The following is a 21,745-nucleotide window of genomic DNA, read 5'->3' on the forward strand; positions in this document are numbered from 1 at the left end:
TGTTTGGTTAGTGTGTGTGTGTGTGTGTGTGTGTGTGTGTGTGTGTGTGTGTGTGTGTGTGTGTGTGTGTGTGTGTGTGTGTGTGTTTGTTTGATGGCACGTGTTGGAAAGTGAATATCAGTTGTTTTGATCACGTATACTGTAGGTTTATTTTACGTTGCACTATTATCTCTCTCTCTCTCTCTCTCTCTCTCTCTCTCTCTCTCTCTCTCTCTCTCTCTCTCATCCTTATTTTCCTTGTGGTGGGGTCTATTTACTAAAGTATGAGATATTTCATCAACCGAACATTATCAACAAACAAACACACAAAAAAAAACAGTAACTAATAAATATAAAATAAATGGTAAAAAAAAATAAAGGAAAACAGGAAAACTACATCACCTTGAAAGAAAACAAACACGGAATCCTTAAACAATAAAGTGGGAAGACGAACAGGAACAAGATAACCTGAACCTGAATAAGACAGAAGATAGGACGAAAAAAAAAAAAAAAAATACAAAGGCAAAATATGTAAAGAAACTCAGCAACAGAAGTCAATGAAATGAAATGGAATGTGAAATGCTCAAGTATAGAAATGACCAGGTTTCTACTTTAACTGATTTCTCCTAATTACAGGTAAGTTACCCACGCCACACCTGTCACTAAGAGTTTTGCCAGAAGCTACACTAGAGGTACGTGAGATTTCCTTCTACTTTTTTTTTCGTTAATGTGTGTGTGTGTGTGTGTGTGTGTGTGTGTGTGTGTGTGTGTGTGTGTGTGTGTGTGTGTGTGTGTGTGTCAGCGTAAAGTAAGCTGATATTTGATGATAAAATTGACACTGGGTATCTATTTTAAACGAAGAAAAAAAAGCAACACTAGCCACGAAAAAAAAAAAGTGTTTACAAGAACCAGAGAGAGAGAGAGAGAGAGAGAGAGAGAGAGAATTCATAAAGCCCATAAGCCTTATCAGGAATACCATGCCCGTAATCATCGTAATCCTATCATTATCTCTTTTTCCGTGACGGGTGTTGGCAGATGCTTCCCTGGGGCGACACACACACACACACACACACACACACACACACACACACACACACACACACGTACGTTATTTCGCCATGTCATTGTCGGGAAGGGCAGCGTTGTACTTAAGAACCTGTGACGTCATTAAGGTGGTGGATGATGGGCAGTGTGTGTGTGTGTGTGTGTGTGTGTGTGTGTGAGAGAGAGAGAGAGAGAGAGAGAGAGAGAGAGAGGGAGGGGGGAGAGAGAATTCCAAGTAGGATATACGTTTTTGTTAATTAGTCAAGGAAAATTTTGGTTCATCGCTTTCGTTCCTCGCACTGTCTTGTTCCGTGAAAACTTGAATTGCGTTACCTTTTAAGAATGTTTCCGTGTGTGTCTGTGTGTGTGTGTGTGTGTGTGTGTGTGTGTGTGTGTGTGTCTGTGTGTGTGTGTGTGTGTGTGTGTGTGTGTGTGCTTGTGTCTGTTTCCCCTACCTCACTTGTCTGTATTTTTATGAGTCTAGAACATCTGTATGATTCTCTCTCTCTCTCTCTCTCTCTCTCTCTCTCTCTCTCTCTCTCTCTCTCTCTCTCTCTCGTGACTAACGTACCGAGTCAAGTCCACTGTCGGTAATGACTACTTCCATTTTTCTTACCTCCCTCCCTCCCTCCCTTTCCCCGTGTCTACTTTCCTCCAGGCTGGTGGGCAGGAGTGCCAAGGGGCATGACTAGCGGGGCACCACCACCACCACCACCACTACCACCATCACCACAACAAAAGAACAACAGCAGCATCCATCACCATTATCACCAGGAAAATCACAAACAGAGCCACCTTGCAGAATACTTTTTTGTTCTTTGTCACCAGCACTGTCGCTTTTCGTCACTTTTTTTCATTTAAGTATTGTATGGAAAGTACATAGGGAGTGTGTTTTGTGTTGTAATCCTCTCTGGAACACCGTAGACACCTAAAATAAGGAGCTTTGACTCTCCTTACTTACGGTGTCGTGCTCTGCGGGTTTAAATTACATGCAGATTATGGTGGTGTAAGTATTTTGGTTTAAATCTAAGCTTTTCGCACCTTTCTGGCAACGTAGACTTGAACTTACATTAACATGCTCTGAAGCTGCCTTTAACCACGGCACTTACCCATAAACGTGCAATAAGAAGTGTTCACGAGAGGGTAAAACGAGTCAGCGCACTCAGCGAGGCGAGCGATGCCACCAGTCAGACCGAAGGGAGAGGAGACGCAACACCCTGTCTCAACCACCGCCACTAGTAAACTGAGGCTCTCCGACCGACCGGCCCGCGAAGGCTGCCGCGTCGCTCACGTTGGTTGGTTGGCCTACCCGGGGTTTGTTGACCAAGATTTAACCCTCCCATCTCAGTATGGGCACGCAAACAAGGCCGTTCCCCCAAGCGTGCGTTTGTCTGCACCCGGAAAGCCTCGCACTGTCCCTGTCCAGATCGACTGACCAAACGAAACAATTTATCACGAAGAAAATCGCTGTGTACTCTTAATCAACTTCTTTAGTTAGTCAGCAACAGGATTGCTTACGCGTCCTTGAATGTTGCTGTTGTTCCTGCTCTTATTGTTAGCAGTAGTAGTAGTAGTAGTAGTAGTAGTAGTAGTAGTAGTAGTAGTAGTAGTAGTAGTAGTAGTAGTAGTAGTAGTAGTAGTAGTAGTAGTAGTAGTAGTAATAGTAGTAGTAGTAATAATAGTAGTAGTAGTAGTAGTAGTAGTAGTAGTAGTAGTAGTAGTAATCGTAGCAGTAGCAGTAGCAGCAGTAGTAACAATAACAGCAATGGTAGCAGTACAAGTTATGGTAGTGTATAGTAGCAGTAGTAGAAGTGTGTCTCCGTGCTTGCATTTTTTCCACTATATAGTCAAATTCTTCCAACTATGTCTATCTACTTTTACTTTTCCTTCTTGCTGAAAGTTTGCCTACATTCCACCTCTTCTTAAAACAGCTGACCATTTTAGTCTCAACTACCGTCCTGTTGCTTTATTTTCCTGCATCTTGAAATTTTTTTTTTTTTTTTTTTTTTTTTTTTTCTCTCTATCCTCAACAGGAGATTCTCAAACATCTATCACTTCACAACCTCTCTGATCGCCAGTATGGCTTCCGTCGAGGCTTCTCTGCTCGTGATCTTCTGGGTTTCCTTACTGAGTTTTGGTCATCTTCTTTTAGGTTTTAGTGAAACTTTTGCTGTTGACTTAAGACATATCAAAAGCTTTTGATAGAGTCTGGCACAAAACTTTGATCTCAAAACTATCCTCCTATGGCTTTTGTCCTTCTTTCTGCAACTTGATCTCAAGTTTCTTTTCTCATCGTTCTATTGCTGCTGTGGTAGACGGTCAGTGATCTATGTCTATAACAGTGGTGTTCCTCATGTTCTGTTCTGTCACCCACCCTTTTCATATTATTAATCAATGATCTTCTAAATCAAACTTCTTGTCCTATCCACTCTCATGCTGATACCACTCTGCATTTTTCTACGTCTTTTCATGGATGTCCAACCCGTCAGGGACTCAAGAAGTAAGCAGTTCGTGTAGGGAAGCCACAGAACATCTGACTAGTGATCTTTTTAAAATTTCAGATTAGGGCAGAGAAATCTTAATGTTGTTCGATACCTCAAAAATTTAATTCCTTCTTCTATCAACTCGATGCAACTTTTCAGACAACTATCCCCTCTTCTGTAATGACACTCAACTGTCTCCTTCTACACTGAACTTTCTCGGTCTGTCCTTTACTTCATAATCTAAATTGGAAACTTCATATTCCGTGTCTAAAGTTAAAACAGCATCTATGAAATTAGACGTTCTGAATCGTCTTTGCTAGTTTTTCTCACCTTGCAGTTGCTAGCTCTGTACAGATCCTAGGGTCTTATCGGCTCATGTATAGAGGATAAGAGGTTACACTTATATGATTATATTATTTTAAACAGAGTGGAATCAAACGTCTTTTCTTTATCAATTTATCTTCTGTAACTTTGTCTTCGGCCTCTTTATCATCGCCGCACTGATGGATCTCTTTCTGTCCTCTACCGTTATTTGCATGCCATTTCCTCTTCTGACCTTGCTAACTGCATGTCTCCTCTCCTTGATCCCGCGGCCTCATTGCACAAGTCTTTCTTTCTTTCGACTCTATTCCATCATCTCTAATGTAAGAGTTGACAAGTACTCTCATCATTCATACCTCTCTGGTAAACTCTGGAACTCCCTCTTGCTTCTATATTTCCACCTTCCCATGTTCTAAACCTTTTTAAGAGGAAGTTTTCAAGACATACATCTGAGTTTTATTTATTTATTTTTTTTCATTATTAATATTAGATTTACCATTCTATCTGACATTCATATACTGGCAATAAGCGGGCCATTTTTCTCATATTCTTTCCCCCTCCCCCTTTTTCTTCTCTCTCTTGAATAGTGGCTCTCTTAAATACATAAGAAATTACCAACAACAGCAGCACCACCACCATCACCACCAACAACAACAGCAACATTTCTTGATATCGTTCGTGTACTTTTATATACTGTTATTGTTATTGATGTTTTTGTTACTAATATTCTATTGTTATCTATAGAATAATTGCTGTTTTTGTAATTATTATTATTATTATTATTATTATTATTATTATTATTATTATTATTATTATTACTACTACTACTACTACTACTACTACTACTACTACTACTACTGTTGTTATTATTATTATCATCATTATCACTGTCAATATCATCATCATCATCATCATCACCATCACTATTATTGTTGTTGTAGTCGTTGTTGTCACCTGGCTCTGTTGTTATCAATATTACGGTACAACCATTGCTGCAACAGTACATCTGGTCCCTCGATGTCCTGCAGTGCCACCCCACTGACTCATTTCCTGGCGGGGCACTGCCATTTGACATTATCGGGGCGAGTCTGACTGTGGCGGCGTGGCTTTGAAACGATAACACAGGTATTAGAAGGTCATCTCAGTGTTGACAGAAATCTCGCTAAGACCTTGCTGGACGTGTTATCCTTGCCTTCAATCATGTCCTTTATCAGTCACCGCGTTTTTTTTATATTTTTTTAATAAATAGGCCAGGAGAAGCTTGAACCCTATGACTGCCACCTGATACATGTCTTCCTAATCATCAATCACTCTGAGACATCTTTACTTGTTCTTCAGTCACATCCAATCTTTTAGACTTGGTAAATTTTGTATATGTTTTTTTTTTTTTTTTTTTTTTTTTATTATTCTTAAATCAGCCGCTTTTTCCCAGTATCAGTACGTGTTTCCATCTAAGCTCTGATGTAGTTTAGTACTTGAAATATTTTATTGGTATTTTCTAACCCAGTTGATGTTATTTGATTCGTCTTGTCAAAATAAGGTGATGGGGCTTTCACAGTTACCCTCCAAACATCCAAACATGTGTTTCTGTACAAAATTTCGGGGGGAGAAGGATCAAAACACTTCTTAAAACTAAATCGTTCAACTCAACCGGAACTCTTTTCTGCACTTTTTTTTTTTTTTCCATTTGAAGGACAGGGGACGGGAAGGGGGAAGGGAGGAACGAAAAATTTGCTTTCTTAATTCCCGGACCAAACTGATTGATCATTGCAAAAAAATATACTTTTTTTATTATCACGCCTGGGATTGTTTTGATGTATGGTGTAAGACTAAAGAAATATGAGAAACATGACCCAAATAATGATATCCGGTGATATCTAGTCTAGCTATTCGTATTTTTTTATTTTCTATGTTTATTTTGCCAAAATAGAAAATAAAAATTCTTTATACGATGAGAAATTTGTTTTGTTTATGTGTAGAAAGCTTTTTTTAATATATATATATATATATATATATATATATATATATATATATATATATATATATATATATATATATATTGGGTGTTTGTTTAAATATTTGCTGCGTCAGAAAAAGTAGTGCATTCCAATCTGAGCGCCTTCTTTCATATATCGATTTTTTAATTAGATAAATACGTAAATATTGGGCCACATGGGCACATCAGCCTTGCCTTCCCCCCGGGTCAGTCCATCAGTGTTTACCTACATTCCCAGTGTGTGTCCAGGTTCAGAGAGTGTAGGAAAGCTAAAATTAATCCCGAATATGGATGAATAACCACAAAGTGCCTTAAATGAGACAATGGTGATGTTTCCGTTCAGTTGTGCCCACCATCACATTATCACACTGTGACATAGACGATGCCCCCGCCCTTCCAGTGTCTCTTCCCTTCATTTTTCATTCAATGTCCACGGTTTTCAGACCATTATCTGGTATTTCTCCACAGTAAAATAATGAAATAAAAAAAGTGTTGTAGGAGGAGAAAAGAATGCGAAACGGAAGTGTGTAAGGAAGTATGCTCTATAGTAGCAGCAGCAGCAGCAGCAGCAGCAGTAGCAGTAGTAGTAGTAGTAGTAGTAGTAGTAGTAGTAGTAGTAGTAGTAGTAGTGGTGGTGGTGGTGTGGTAGTGATAGTAGTAGCAGTGGTAGTAGTGATAGTTCTGGTAGTAATAGTAATAGCAGTAGTAGTAGTAGTAGTAGTAGTAGTAGTAGTAGTAATAGTAACAACAATTGTTGTTGTTGTTGTAGCATTATTATTATCTTAATCAAGAGTATAAATGGTGTGTGTGTGTGTGTGTGTGTGTGTGTGTGTGTGTGTGTGTGTGTGTGTGTGTGTGTGTGTTTACCTTGTTCTATTTAACTAGTTGTATATTACAAGGTTCGAACGGGGCTCATAATATTATATGACCTGTCTCCATATCCATATTTATCCAACTTTTCCTTAAATTTGTGCGCACTTTCTGTTGTTACAATTTCATCACTCAATCCATTCCAGATGTCCACCGTCCTGTGTGGAGAAATAAACTTCTCAGTGTTCCTCAGACACTGACTTATGATCTTGAAATGCCCTCTTGTTCGTCTATCTCCATCCTCCTTCAGTGATACCAGGTCTTGTCTATGTTTTTCATACGGTTCACTAACTTATACATCGTTATTAGGTCTCCTCTTTCCTGTCTATCCTTCAAAGTTGGCAGTTCCATTTCCTTCAGTCCTTCTTCATAGGAAGGAGCCTTTATTTTTGGGACCATCTTTGTTGCGGTCCTTTGGATTTTTCTAGTATCTTGATGTCTTTCTGCCTGTATGGTGACTATACCACTGCTGCATATTCTAATCTACGTCTTATCAGAGTGGTTTTGATCTTTTACATCATACTTTTATCCATATAATTGAGTGCCACCCTGAAGTTAGCTAGCGTCTTGTATGTTGAAGCAAATAGTCCATTTATGTGTCTCTCTGGAGTCAGGGTGTCTTGTATGATCACTCCTAGGTTTTTCTCTTCACTCCTTCTCATTATAATCACTTCTCCCATTTTATATTCCCACGTAGGTCTTCAATTACTCTACCCATTAGCATTACATGGCATTTCCGGGTATTAAATTCTAATTTCCACTTTTGGCTCCATTCCCTTATCTTGTCAATATCTTTCTTCAATTCCATACAGTCCTCAATGTTCCTTATTACTCTCGAAAGTTTCACATCATCTGCAAATAAATTTATGTAACTATTCAAACCCTCTTGTATGTTTATCGTTAATATATACTTGGAACATAATTGGTGGTACGCCACTGGTAATTGTGCTCTTGTTTGATAGGGTATCTCTTATCATTGTCCTCATTTCCCTACCTGTTAAGTAGTCTGTCATCCAGTGTAAGATATTTCCCTGTATTCCTTCCATGGGTTCTATTTTCCACAGCAGTCTTTTACGTGGTACTATGTCGAAGGCCTTCTTAATATCTAGATACACTGTGCCAACCTGCTCATCTCTCCCTTGTACTTCATCTAGTACTCTTGTATAAAAGATTAGTAAATTCGTTTTGCATGATCTTCGTTTTTTTTAATCCAAATTAAGAGTTCTTAATTATTTCATTTCCCTCCAGATATTCAAACCATTTTTCTTTAATAACAATTTCACAGATCTTTCCCACAACACTAATTAGTGACACTGGTCTATAGTTTAGGGCATGGGTTCTCAACCTTTTTAATCTTATGTACCCCTCGAAGTCTTTCAGTATTGATCACGTACCCCTTTCCCACAATGCAGCGTCATGAAGGGTAAAAATAAATGCATGGTTTATTTTATTGACTTAATAGTTTATTAAGTTTAATTTGTGTTATATATGTGGAGCAGACAACATTTTTAATTAATATTAGTATGTTTCTATGAAGTAGTGTCAAAAGGAACTGGTATCTCACAGGGAGACACTATATGTGACTTACATTCAATACATCTACCAAAAAGGGACTATATCAGACAATTTTCGATCATTATGGCAGTGAACTAGTGTTGCTTCCAGCTAGTTGCAGCTTCCAACTAGTGATAGTGATAAATAAGTCACTGTGTGTGTGAATAACATATAAAATAATAAATCGGAATAAATATCATAGGATTGCAAGGTTGTGTGGCAATTGTAATCCAAGAGAGGTTCCTCTCAAATGATATTACTCCAAGAGTTTCCTTGTTAACGTTGTTAACGTGTCCTGGTTCTAGTGAAGGGCACATCCAGCCTAGCACATGTAGGCCACATTGTATACTATAAACAAATTTGCAGTTATTCAAAGCTGAAGTATTTTGAGAAACCTGCCCGTACCCCAAAATTCTTCTCAAGTACCGTACCTGGGGGTACGCGAACCCCAGGTTGAGAACCCCTGGTTTAGGGGCTCAGTCTTTTTTCTCTTTTGTATCTCGGGACTATATTTGCTCTTTTCCATTCCTTTGGTACCTTCTCTTCCATCAGAGAGTTGTTGATTACATCCCAAATTGGTTCCATCTGTTGTTCTCTACATTCTCTCAGTGTCTATCCTGACACTCCATCTGGCCCCATTGCCTTTCTTACAACCACCTTTTTTCTAGTAATTCTCCAACTTTCTGTTTTTGCACCACAACGTTTCTTAATCCTTCCTATATGTCTCTTAGTTGCTTAGCTCTATGAACTCTTCCTCTTCATTAAATACTGATTTAAAGCTCTCATTCATAAGTGTGTGTGTGTGGTGTGTGTGTGGGTGTGTTGTGCCGTGTTTGGGCTGCCTCGTGTGGGATTGCTGACATGGGAAAAGTATATTACGGGTCCATAGTGAAGAATAGTACTTTTCGCAATGGTTCACCTCATCTAACAAATTTTAGTACCACTCCGTCGTGAGTCTCAGTTGATTTATTTCACATACAGAAGAAAAAAAAAACATTGAAAAAAAAACAAAATTTTCTAATAAAAAAAAATATTCAGCAATTAATTATGAAGCAAACCAGCAAAATTGACAGTAATAAATAAATAAGTGAAGAAACTGGTTTGATTGTGTACTTTTTGGAGGCTCGCTTGACTCGCAGCGGAGGAAAACAACAACAGCCTCGAGCTTGTTAGAACTTTGCTGTGGAGGATTGACACGGCAAGAGTGGATCAAATGGAGGACGAGGAGAGCAGAACAGTGTGGGTGGGCAACTTTGACCCGGAGGTGACCACTGAGGAGATCCTGTACGAGCTGTTCCTGCAGGTAATGGTGGCGGCGGTGTGGCGGTGCGGCGGCGGTGGTGTGGTGGTTGTGGCCTTGCGACTTCCTGTTGTGACTGTGGTGCTTTATATAGTTCAGGATGTTGTTACTCGTCCTTGTCTAATCACTGGTGGTGTTGATGCGTGAAAGGTCCAGTATTGTAGAAGCTGTACAGTATTTTGGGGAAGTACGTGTGGTGGTGTGTGGTGAAGTCCATGAGGTGGTGTGTGGTGTAGCTGAGGTTGTGTGTGGTGAAGTCCATGAGGTGGTGTGTGGTGAAGTCCATGTGGTGGTGCATGGTTTAGCCGAGGTGGTGGTGCTCACCTTATATTTGTTACACTCACCTGGTTGGCTCTCCCTTATTGGTGTGGTTAGGCTGACAGGAAAGTAACAAAAAAATAAAAGTGATCGGGCAATTCTGCAGGTACGCCAGTCTATATGGGGAGAAATTACTGGTGGAGATTAGGCACTACCATAGTATAGACATCCCATCACTTACCTCTCAGCTGAAGTGGTTTGTGGATGCCAGCAGTTGCCAGACCTTAGCCAGATATACACTGTTGCCAGTCTATCATGATCACAGTGCTGTACTGTGCATTTAGAAGTCATGAATTCCATCACCTTTAATAAGATTGGAGAGAGAGAGATTTTCACTTGCACACGTCCTAATAGTGTAACAGAGATATCATTTTTGGCCTAGTCCCTTGTTGGGCTACAGGATATCATGATAACGATGCTGTACTGTGCATCTAGAAGTCATGATTACGGTCCGCTTTAATTAGATTAGAGAGAGAGAGAGAGATTGTTTCACACACATGCCCTAATAGTGTAACAGAGATATTGTTTTTGCTCTTCTTCCTTGTCGGGCTACAAAATATCATGATAACAATGCTGTAAATAAAATATCTAGAGAGAGAGGTTGTGGGAGAGTTCTTTCGCTAGACTGGCAACAGGTCTGGCGACTAATGGCATTCTCCAAACTGCGCCACCTGAGAGGTAAGTGACGGGATATCTATACTATGGCAGTGCTGGAGGTTAATTCTAAGAAAAAAGGCACTGTCCTGATAAAGTTGTCCCTCCAGCTGTTCTCATTTTCCGACTCCCCCTTCGCAACTCTCACTCATCTGACGGGATGTGGGAATAAACGTATTATTACCAAAACTAACTTCTCCTGACCTAGCTAGCATAACCTGGGTTAGTTTTGGTTGTCATATTTTCATTGCCATGTCCCGTCAGCTGAGTGAAAGAGCTGGGAAGGGGAAGCCGAGAAATGAGGACAGCTGGAGGGATGTCTATATTAGGACAGTGGCAGTCACTTTATGATGTTATTTAAAAGTAATAGAAAAAAATGTAAAGTAAAGAATCTCCAGAGCCGAAGTGTTCTACAGTTGTTTCCCGTCCCAGCATCCTCATGGAGGTTTGCCTGGTCTGGTGAGAGGTTGAGGGGTTGGTCAGCACTGTGAGGTGTAGGTAGTCTAGTGCCAATGGTTTGTGTGGACTCTACACAGGTGCTTGTCCTAGTGGTACTTTGATTTTCCTGCAGAACAACCAGTATTGTCTTGAATGACTGCTGTTAGACTTTTGTAAGTCTTGTGGCATTTGTCTAACAGGCTGGCATTGAGGAGGGACATTAGCCTAAGTGGTGTGTGGGCTGGTGGTTTGGTTCTCTCTGGGGGTATTTCTGTCCTGCCTTCTCATTAATGTCTGCCTCCATTTTGTTGTTGAAGAGAGTGAGGGCTTTCCCTTTGAGGTAGCTAGTCGTGTTTTTAGATGGTGTATATCAGTGATAGGCTACCTGAGGATATTGGGTAGTGGTCCAGTATAACTCTAGTGCCTTATTTTTCAACTGTTTTCTTCCAGACCTTCACAAAACCCACTGTATACATATAGCAAGATATAAAGTATTGCAAAATTGCCATCAACTCTAACCCAACCTGCTTGTGGACCTGTTGAAATGCAGTTTTCAGGTGTGGTAAGACGAAAACAAGTATTCTCCGGAGAGTAAATTACCAGAATCACCTAAAACATTGCAACTACACAACTAGATTTGAAGGCACTTCCTGCAATAGTAATAACAGAAATCTAGAAAAAAATCAATTCCGTGCCAGCAAAAAAATCCATTATCAAACTGGACTGTGGCGATAGTGACAATGTAGTGCTTAGAGTATGTATATGTAAATGCCATACATTGCCTTCCACATGGTATTCAACACTTTCCAAAGGAGTTCAAGATAACTTTTCCTGAACTCATTAAAGAGGGACATTTTAAGACATTCATCCCATTCTTCTGGCTAGCTCTCTTGGACCTACTTGGGAACTGGCATCTAAGTGGGCCTATTTTTGTTGCTTACCCGTTCTTGTTACCCTTGGCCAGATTTTCCGTCTTACATAAAAGAATGTTTGTTTATGGATGCTCTTTTGTTTATTGTCACATCCATGAAGGGTCCTTGCTTGCTGCCTTAATCCATTCAGCACCGTGACATGTTTCTATATTCATTCTGCTTACTATTTGGTGATCTTATACTGCTTCAGAAACTTTTGTAGGGGATTAAAATAGTGAAGGCTGGCCGTTAATCTTCTGAACTGCATGGACCGTTCCTAATATCAATAAAATGGTCTAGTTGTACACAAATATCAAGGTTAAAATGTGTCCCTGTATTGAAGGGGTTAAGAATACACAGGCACAATAAACTCTAGCAGCTTCAGTTCACTGATTTAAATATCTCATACAGGAGATCAAAAGGTAAAATGAATGTTTCCATGCCCTCAGAGCTCAATTGTATTTTTTAGTGGGAATGGGGTTTGGTCAAATATTAGGTCATTTGATAATTATCTGAGCCAGTTGAAGGAGACTTGAGAGACAAGTGCCACTTTGTCAGAAATAGTGAGCTGCAGCAGTTGTGATTTCAATTACCAAGAAATTGTTTATGTGTTAGTGGATAATCAGAAAACTAAGGACTTACTGGCCACTCACAACCTATTCCACTAGTTCCTTCTTCATGCCACTAAGCTTTATCCTCCTCTGTAGGGTAAAGTTACTGTATTTGTATAAGACACACCTTTTTCTCCAAACAAAGTCTCAGGAAATGACCCTGCATCCTATGAGGCCAAGGTTCAGTATTGAGATGGTGGTTGATGGCAACTGAGCCTCAAAAATCAAACCCCAGACATCTTCATGGATGTAAACAAAGTGATGTTTGGTACTACACCACAAAACAACTCCTTCCTTCAAGGTACCAATATATAATAGGTCATACTTTCTGGTAATTCACATACCATGACACCAGTCAGGAAGAATTTGCCATGTGACAAAGCACCACGCATTGTATCAACCAAAATAAATGCAGTCAGTGTCGGTGATCTTGAGCTTCACTGTGCTGTGTTCTTTAGTGTGATGCCATTACTCCTTGAGGTAGGACATACTTTCATACAATACAATTAAAAATTGCATCCATCTTTTAACATTCTTACCTTACATACTTGTGGAAAAAAATGAAAAGTTTTTAAATGAAAAATATTGGGATCTAATAATCATCTTCAAATATCAGATGAAATCCTTCACTTCATATTCAGAAGTTAAATCTGTTCATTTGTCTTTTTTCCTTCTCTTTCCATTGTCTGGCAAAAGTGGGTGCATCTTATTGGCCATCAAATATGGTTAGATTACATTAGATTATGTAAAGCACAGTAGTGATTTATTTTTTCGACGGTGTGAAATTTGTTATGCATTTTTTGTATTATAATTGCAGAATGTGCTTTGTGAGGTGTGTTCTAATTGATTGTGGTCACCTCTTTGTCTTCTTTTAGGTAATGCTGATCATTCACTCCCCGGAAAATAGTTACTTGCTTTTATCTTATCCCACCCAAAAGCCCCATATTCTACAGGTCCCTAACCTTGTTGGGTTAGAGGATTGAAGGCATTTTTCCTGATACTTTAAACCATCATATCATATATATATATATATATATATATATATATATATATATATATATATATATATATATATATATATATATATACGGTGAATTTTGTGAAGGTCTGGAAAAAAAGTTGTTGAAAAATAAGACATCAGAGCTATATGCATGGAACCATTGCCACTGATTTGAGTTACAACCCAATCTTGGTTTGGGTGACTAACTTGTTTCACAATTTCATTGTAAGTGTGAACCATATTTAATCATCATGTTTTATTTTAAACTCCATGCTGTTTGGTTTTATATTAGAAATATCTTCAGGAATGCTGGAGAAAACTTCATTCATATTCTAGTCTTAACTTTTGTTTCCACAGGCTGGACCACTTCACTATGTGAAGATACCACAAGACAAAACAACAAAAAGAAGTAAAAACTTTGGTTTCATCTGTTTTCGCCATAGTGTTAGTGTTCCTTATGCCATTGAGCTTCTGAATGACATAGATGTCAATGGGAGGAATTTGAGAGTGCAGAGTAGGAATCACCAACAATTACAGAAGCAGGGTCGGGCTAGTGGTCCAGGAGGCATTCACTCCCTTGATCCAAACTTTGGTGTAGCCCAGAACTTTTCAGGACCCTCACAGCCTTGTGGACAGCAGGCACTCATGCAGACTCCCAGCTTACTTGGATTGCCAAATCAGACTATCATGGCAATGGCTCAGCAGCAAATGGCATTACTGAATGCCTATCAACCCATTCCCCTTTCAGCAAATCCTCTTCTCAATGCTCCTAAAGAGCGTTACTCTGACAGACATGGGTCCATCAGCCATGATAGGAATAATCAATACATGAAACATAATTCTCCCAGAAACAACTCATACCAGCAAGGTAACTACTCCAGAAATAGTCCATATCAGAGAAACGACTATTCCAATGACTATGGAAAGCATAGTTCCTATCAGCAGAATGCATCAGCCAGTACAGGCCGCTTTGATTTCAATAGGTTAGGGCCACAACAGAATAGAGACCAGCAGCAGCATCACCACCACAACCAGTATCGCTCCTCCCACAGCAATGACAATCACAGCAGACATGGTGGTCAGCATAACAGACACAGGAGTGATTCTTACCACAACAAATATGACAATCACAGGAATTCAGGCAGGCACTATGACAACAGGAATTACCGATGATAATATGTGTCACCTCCTTTGTTGCAATCATCACTGTTTTATCAAGGGTATCTTCCTTCAAATCTTGTGCAAGGAATAGCAATTTTGCAAACCACTTTGACTTGTGTTTATTGCTCATTTGTATTTATTGATTTAAGATTTTGACAACACATTTCTTTGGAAAATGGATTCATAGTGTTTCATGGCCTACATAGTAATGTTGTGGAAGTGTCAGTTTCACTACTGCTTCCATCCATGACTTTATTAAAATTATGCACTTGTAGCTGTTTCCTATTCATTTTGTTTTATGTTTTTTCCATTTATTTTTTTATTATGTTATCAGTTATTTATTTTTTTAATTTTATTTATTTATTTTTTTACTTGAAATGTAGATATGATAAGAAGACATTAGGTATTCACTCAATTTTATAATGCACTGTTCTTGTTCAAGTGGGGAATTATTTTTGTGCTTCCTCCAATATTATAGTATGTCTACTTTAAAGTGGTTCCTGGTTTCAAAACATAATGTAGCATATTGATGATATAATTGATTTTATGTGAATAATATTTGTTTTCTATTCATCAACACACTTCTCACAAGGCTAGACTACAATTTTCCTCAAGATCTGACAACCACACATTCTCTGGCCCACCAGTCAGACTAAGACCCAGGAGCCACTTAGGAAGAGACAGACTACAGTATCCCTAATAACATATAGCTAGGCCAGAGATTAAGTTATGACTGAAAACAAAGAAACAAGGAGAAATATACAGAGTTATTTTATCTTTTATGCATATAGATTAACACAGAAAAGAGCTTATTTATGAAATTCTAATATTTGACTTTGAATGATATACAAAACTTATGTCAATTCAGGTTTATTAGTATGCCATATTGTCTACTTCTTATTTCTTTATATTTAGAAAGGTTATGCAATATTTTCTTTAACATTTGATTGTGCAGATGTACTAAAATTACGTAGTATTTGCATTCATATGACAGATGGGGAGCTTTATTTTTTTAGTAAGATTACAACTACTTTTATAAGTATTGTTATCTTTTGTAAATAATTGTATCCTTTAATGGCTCCAGCAGTTCTCACCCATTGTTTCCCTTTATTCTGATCTAAGCAAACATTGATCTATTATTAAACAAGCAAACTTGTGTTTGTATGTTTACTGACAGATTCATATAACTTGTCTTTGCATTTGGCATAGTTGCAGTGTTGCATTATGACGTGTGTTGGAATATTTGATGGATAGTAGTGTGTATAAATTTTACAGACTCGGAGGCCCAAGAATGGATGTGCTATGATAACCTCTCAGAGGTTTAATACAGGCAGGGAGATTATTATGTATGGATAATTAAATCTATTATTTAATTATTAGAAGTAATCCTGGTGGACATCATGAATGAGTTTTAGTTGATACACAAGTCAAGGCAAGTTAAGAAAGTGACACTACTAGAAGCATATAGAAAATGGAATGTTTTGGGGAGAATGGATTGAGAGAGAGGCTTACAAGGACAAAAATTAAGTAGAGTTTTCTAATGTGTGTAGGTCAAAGTAACTTGAAATGTTTTATACCTTATGAAGACTTTTGTTTCAGGTGGTAACTATTGAAACTGTATTCAGACCCACTGTTCAATCATCTCCAGAGTTTATCACTTAATATTTTGTTTAAAAGTTTACCACATATTTAATAAGTGTTTGAAAGACGAATTCCTTCAGGAAAATTAAACTGTTTTAAATTTTCTTACTAAAAAGTTTTGTTTTGTGTTTTCTATATGCTTCCACATATTTCTTCAAACATCTATGCTCCTTTTCTTTTCCGTTTTTCATGGCATGGGACACAAAAGAACAGAAAAACACACCTATTGCTCCTTAAACATTTTTATTATTAGTTGCAGGATCTTATGGTCAGTCACAAGGCATACAGGACAACTCACCTACAGTCCCTTTATTTATATGGAATCTCTCTCTCTCTCTCTCTCTCTCTCTCTCTCTCTCTCTCTCTCTCTCTCTCTCTCTCTCTCTCTCTCTCTCTCTCTCTCTCTCTCTCTCTCTCTCTCTGTGTATAGTTTTAAAGAAAAATTGGATAAGTGTAGATATGAAGAAGGGGCCACATGAGCATAAAGCCCAGGCCCTGTAAAACTACAACTAGGTAAATACACACACACACACACACACACACTTTACTTTACTTTACTCCCTGATTTGCGAGTATTCTTTATTTTTGCTGCAATAAGGTCAAAGTGTTTTGGGAATGAAGGCTGCCAGATATCTGAGTGATGGCTCTTCCTTCACAGTTTGTACTCTTAAAACAACAAATAAAAAAGTAAATAAATAGAATGAAATAAATAAAAATGTAGTTATTCACCAATTATTGGAATATTCTGTCTCCACTGTATCTCCATTATATTCCATCTGCATGTTATATTAACTGCAAATCCCTTTTGCTAACATACCAGCCAGTCATTTAATGTTGGGATGTACATATTTGAGATGGTGACTCTTCTCTTTTATTATAGTACTGTGTGTACTGTACATCCTATGCAGCCACCACCTTATCATTAGTGGATCCATTGATTCAGAGAGCCACAACAGTGACCAGTGATGTTTGTGGAGCTGAAGCTGTGACTTTTGCAGGTATCAAAACAAATGCTGAGACGAAAAGTATCATGGTTATTTTTTTGACACTCATGATCCAAGCATGTGGGAAAGAATCTTCTCACCAGGTATTACCTGAGTATGATGTGTTTCTCTAGAATTGTATTCCAGCAAAGTTATTAATTGTTGTGGTGTAGCATGATGGTGGCTTGGCAGTTTTTCTTTTTTTATGTAAGACATGAAACTGGCCAAGGACAACATGAAGATTTAAATAAAAAGGCTGTTCAAAATTTAATTCATTCCTTGATGGAGCTTGTATTACAATTTGCTCATAACTTAAATTTTCCCTGTTGAAACTAATTGAAATGCCACTAATCTGGTTCAGCCTCCCAAAAGTATCTTTAACATGTTTTTAGGTAAGAAAAAAGTATTTGTAAATAACTAGTGTAAAAAAATAATAAAACAACAAAAAAAGAATAGATAAACTGGATTTATAAAATATATTTATCTTGGAGATCAGATGACTTGAACTAACAGTAATTGGCGGTGGAGGTGGAGAGTAGTGGTGGAAGAGGTTGGAGTTCCTTTCACTTTGTGCTTTTTCAATCACTTCTGTTCACCATGAACTCTTGTTTAATGTTAATAATTGAACTTAACTTACTCGTTACACTCAATGCTACACTTTATTGCAGACCTTTATTTCTACAATTGTCTTTACTTCACTTTTGCTTGACTTCATTTTCTTCACTGCTTTTTGCTCTTTTTCTCTCCTTTTCTCTTTCTCATCTGCAGGGCATTTCACAAAATAGCTCTGCAAGGAGGTTTGCTTCATCCTCCTTTTCAGAATGTTTTGGAGGTGAGTTAGGCATGTGTCATTACATAGTGCCATTTGCTTAGGACCCATGGTCAGACAAGAATTTGGCTAAAGAACTACAAAAAATGCTAACACAACACAAGAAATGCTTCAACGGAGGAAAAGAAAAGAGAAAACTCATGAACTGATCACATTACACCAAGGATGCTGGGTGTTTGCTGCCCCAACTAGTGGCAGTGTACCTAGAGCTGCTTGCAACTCAAATTTGGCTCAGAAATCAAAGCAAAAAATTGAGCAATGGCTCATATCTCAGTTTACTTGTATGTCGGGATGATTGTAACTCAAGGTTTGTATATATATATATATATATATATATATATATATATATATATATATATATATATATATATATATATATATATATATATATATATATATATATATATATATATATATATATATATATATATATATATATATATATATATATATATATATATATATATATGTATGTATGTATGTATGTATAGTGTGTGTATTTATTTATTTTTTTATTTATTTTTTTTCAATTAGGACAAAATGATGATGGAGAGGAAATCAAAAGAATAGTGATATGATGGAGTGTCTCTAAGTTCACAAAACAGTTTTATGAATCATAATATCTGTTACCAAAGCAAAAATGTTTATAATCAGATCCTTTTGTGATTAGGAACATGCACTTAACTGAATCTAGAAGAGTAATTTCAGAATGGTCAAAGTGAGGCGGAGTGAGTAGTTCTTGACATCACAAGTAGACGTAAGAAATCAACAGTGTGTATCAGGAGGCAGATTTGATGTTGAAGGCACGCTTATGGACATACTGTATAAAAAAATATTAGTTTTTTTTTTATTTGTTCTATGTATTTTTTATTGCTTTTGAATGATATCCCTTATTTCCACAAAAACTAAGAGTGTAATCATGATGAGTGTATGTTATCAAACAGTACCATCAGTGGCCTCATGGCGCACATGCTACCACTATATAATGGTCTTGACCATTATTTTCTGAGGGATTACCTTCTGGAGTAAGTCATCATGCAATTTCAGTTTAAATTTCCTTTGCTTATTAGTTAAATGATTACAAAGTAGGTAAATTACATGACATTTCTTGATACCTATCTCTGCTTATCAGTTTTATTTCAATTATTGGTTACTTGTCTTTAATAATGGCACATTAGAATGGTGCCAGTTTTTTAGTTATTCTTCTCTTATTCATTTAATTTACTTGCATTTATTTATTTTTATTTATTTAACTTTTTATCTGTCTATATAGATCAGGTTAATCTCTTAGCTAAGTGTGGTAGCCAAGACAGGACGCACATGCCTCCATCACACATGCACACCCGTACCCTCCTCAGGACTAAACTGAAATCCATGAAACTCTAGTCACTGGTTATATGAAGACTGTACTCAAACATTTCTAATTGAGTATCTTTTGACAAAAGATGGATATATTTTCCCATTCATTTCAAACAAGAAGGTGTATGATGGCCATGCAGTCTGTGTCTGGTGGCATGTTTGGTGCAGAGATACACATCTAAAGACACAATTCAGTATTCAGTGTGACATTTATCCTACCTCAAAATTCTAATATTCTCTGACTCTTCAAATTGAAATTTGAATTATCAAATCTGACCTATGTTCTCACATACTCTTTTATGTCTACTCTCATAATGTAAATGGAACTAAATTTTTAGGCTGGGGACGGGACCAACAGCCTCTGTATAGAGTTAAAACATGTTAAGGTTTTTTCAAGATTATTATGTCAAGCACTATGTTCTTGTATCTAGCATAATGCTTATACATGTGGTTTATAATGAATGTAAATTATTGTATTCAGATGTCATTGAGTTGTATACAGTCCCAGAGTACAAATTTTTTGAAGCACAGGATTCTTAATGTGGTAATAAACATGAAAGACTGATTTTATTTTTATGCCTCAAATTGTTGTAAGTTACTTCATGCTACTAGCTAGTGACTGAATTTATAAGGACACATCACCAACATCAACCCAGATCTTGTGATCAATTAATGATGAATAGCTAGAGATACATACTTTTTTTTTTTTTTTTTTTTTTTTTTTACGTAGGGAAGAGGGCCAGCCAAGGGCAAAAAAAAGAAAGTTAGAAAAAGGCCCACTTGAGCGCTGGCTCTCCAAAGACTTCAAAAAGTGCCATAACCGTCAGCTAGAATTAGGGGAGCAAATGCCTTGATACCTCCCTCTTAAAAGAAGACAAGTTGTAGGAATTTGGAAATACAGATGCAGGGAGGGAGTTCCAGAGTTTACCAGTGAAAGGGATGAATGATTGAGCATACTGGTTAACTCTTGCATTAGAGAGTTGGACAGAATAGGGATGAGAGGAAGAAGAAAGCCTTGTGCAGTGTGGCCGCAGGAGGGGAGGCATGCAGTTAGCAAGATCAGTAGAACAGTTACCATGAAAATAGCGATAAAATATAGAAAGGGATGCAACATTTCGGCGGTGAGAAAGAGACTGAAGACAGTTAGTCAGAGGAGGGAGTTGATGAGACGAAGAGCTTTCGATTCCACCCTATCAAGCAAAGCTGTGTGACTGGAACCCCCAAACATGCGAAGAGTACTCCATACAGGGACGGATAAGGCCCTTATACAGAGTAAGCAGTTGGAGGGCGAGAAAAACTGTCGGAGACGCCTCAGAACACCTAATTTCATAGAAGCTGTTTTAGCAAGAGATGAGATGTGAAGTTTCCAGTTAAGATTATGAGCAAAGGACAGACCGAGGATATTCATTGTGGAAGAGGAGACAGTTGAGTGTCATTGAAGAAGAGGGATAGTTGTCTGGAAGGTTGTGTCGAGTTGATAGATGGAGGAATTGAGTTTTGAGGCATTGAAAACTACTAGATTTTCTCTGCCCCAATCGGAAATCTTAGAAAGATCGGAAGTCAGGCGTTCCGTGGCGTCCCGCGTGATCTGTTGATTTCCTGAAGGGTTGGACGTCTCTGAAAGAACGTGGAAAGATGTAGGGTGGTATCATCAGCGTAGGAGTGGATAGGGCAAGAAGTTTGGTTAAGAAGGTCATTAATGAATAATAGAAAGAGAGTGGGTGACAGGACAGAACCCTGAGGAACACCACTATTAATAGGTTTAGGAGAAGAACAGTAGCCGTCTACCACAGCAGCAATAGAGCGGTCGGAAAGGAAACTTGAGATAAAGTTGCAGAGAGAAGGATAGAAGCCGTAGGAGGGCAGTTTTGAAATCAAAGCTTTATGCCAGACTCTATCAAAAGCTTTTGATATGTCTAACGCAACAGCAAAAGTTTCACCTAAATCTCTAAAAGAGGATGACCAAGACTCAGTAAGGAAAGCCAGAAGATCACCAGTAGAGCGACCTTGACGGAAGCCATACTGGCGATCAGACAGAAGATTGTGAAGTGACAGATGTTTGAGAATCTTCCTATTCAGGATAGATTCAAAAACTTTAGACAAGCAAGAGATTAAAGCTATTGGATGGTAGTTTGAGGGGTTAGAACGGTCACCTTTTTTAGGAACAGGCTGAATGTAGGCAAACTTCCAGCAGGAAGGAAAGGTACAAGTCGATAGACAAAGTTGGAAGAGTTTGGCCAGGCAAGGTGCAAACACAGAAGCACAGTTTTTGAGAACAATAGGAGGGAGCCCA

At 38.0% G+C, this 21,745-nt stretch overlaps 2 protein-coding genes across 3 annotated transcripts in view; one reads left to right on the forward strand and one right to left on the reverse strand.

Moving 5' to 3' along the window:
* Window positions 1-2,281, reverse strand: part of LOC123517661 — a 65,666-nt gene extending 63,385 nt beyond the window's left edge. For both annotated transcript variants that reach the window (XM_045277978.1, XM_045277977.1), the window contains exon 1: window positions 2,133-2,281. The gene's annotated coding sequence lies outside the window, so the exon portion shown is untranslated. The remainder of the gene's footprint in view (window positions 1-2,132) is intronic.
* Window positions 2,282-9,356: 7,075 nt separating this feature from the next.
* Window positions 9,357-16,014, forward strand: LOC123517664 (RNA-binding protein 7-like). Its single transcript, XM_045277983.1, has 2 exons — window positions 9,357-9,550; window positions 13,837-16,014. The coding sequence occupies exons 1-2, from the start codon at window positions 9,461-9,463 to the stop codon at window positions 14,650-14,652; spliced, it is 906 nt and encodes a 301-aa protein (XP_045133918.1). The 5' UTR covers window positions 9,357-9,460; the 3' UTR covers window positions 14,653-16,014.
* The last annotated feature ends 5,731 nt before the right edge of the window (window positions 16,015-21,745 follow it).

Source organism: Portunus trituberculatus, chromosome 42, assembly GCF_017591435.1.
Source record: "Portunus trituberculatus isolate SZX2019 chromosome 42, ASM1759143v1, whole genome shotgun sequence".
Taxonomy (NCBI): domain Eukaryota; kingdom Metazoa; phylum Arthropoda; class Malacostraca; order Decapoda; family Portunidae; genus Portunus; species Portunus trituberculatus.

Bases quoted from the DNA above. Each gene is read 5' to 3' on its own strand.
- LOC123517664 (XM_045277983.1), top strand. From the start codon at position 9,461: ATGGAGGACGAGGAGAGCAGAACAGTGTGGGTGGGCAACTTTGACCCG. The intron at 9,551-13,836 runs GTAATGGTGGCG...TTGTTTCCACAG, and splicing joins TGTACGAGCTGTTCCTGCAG to GCTGGACCACTTCACTATGT.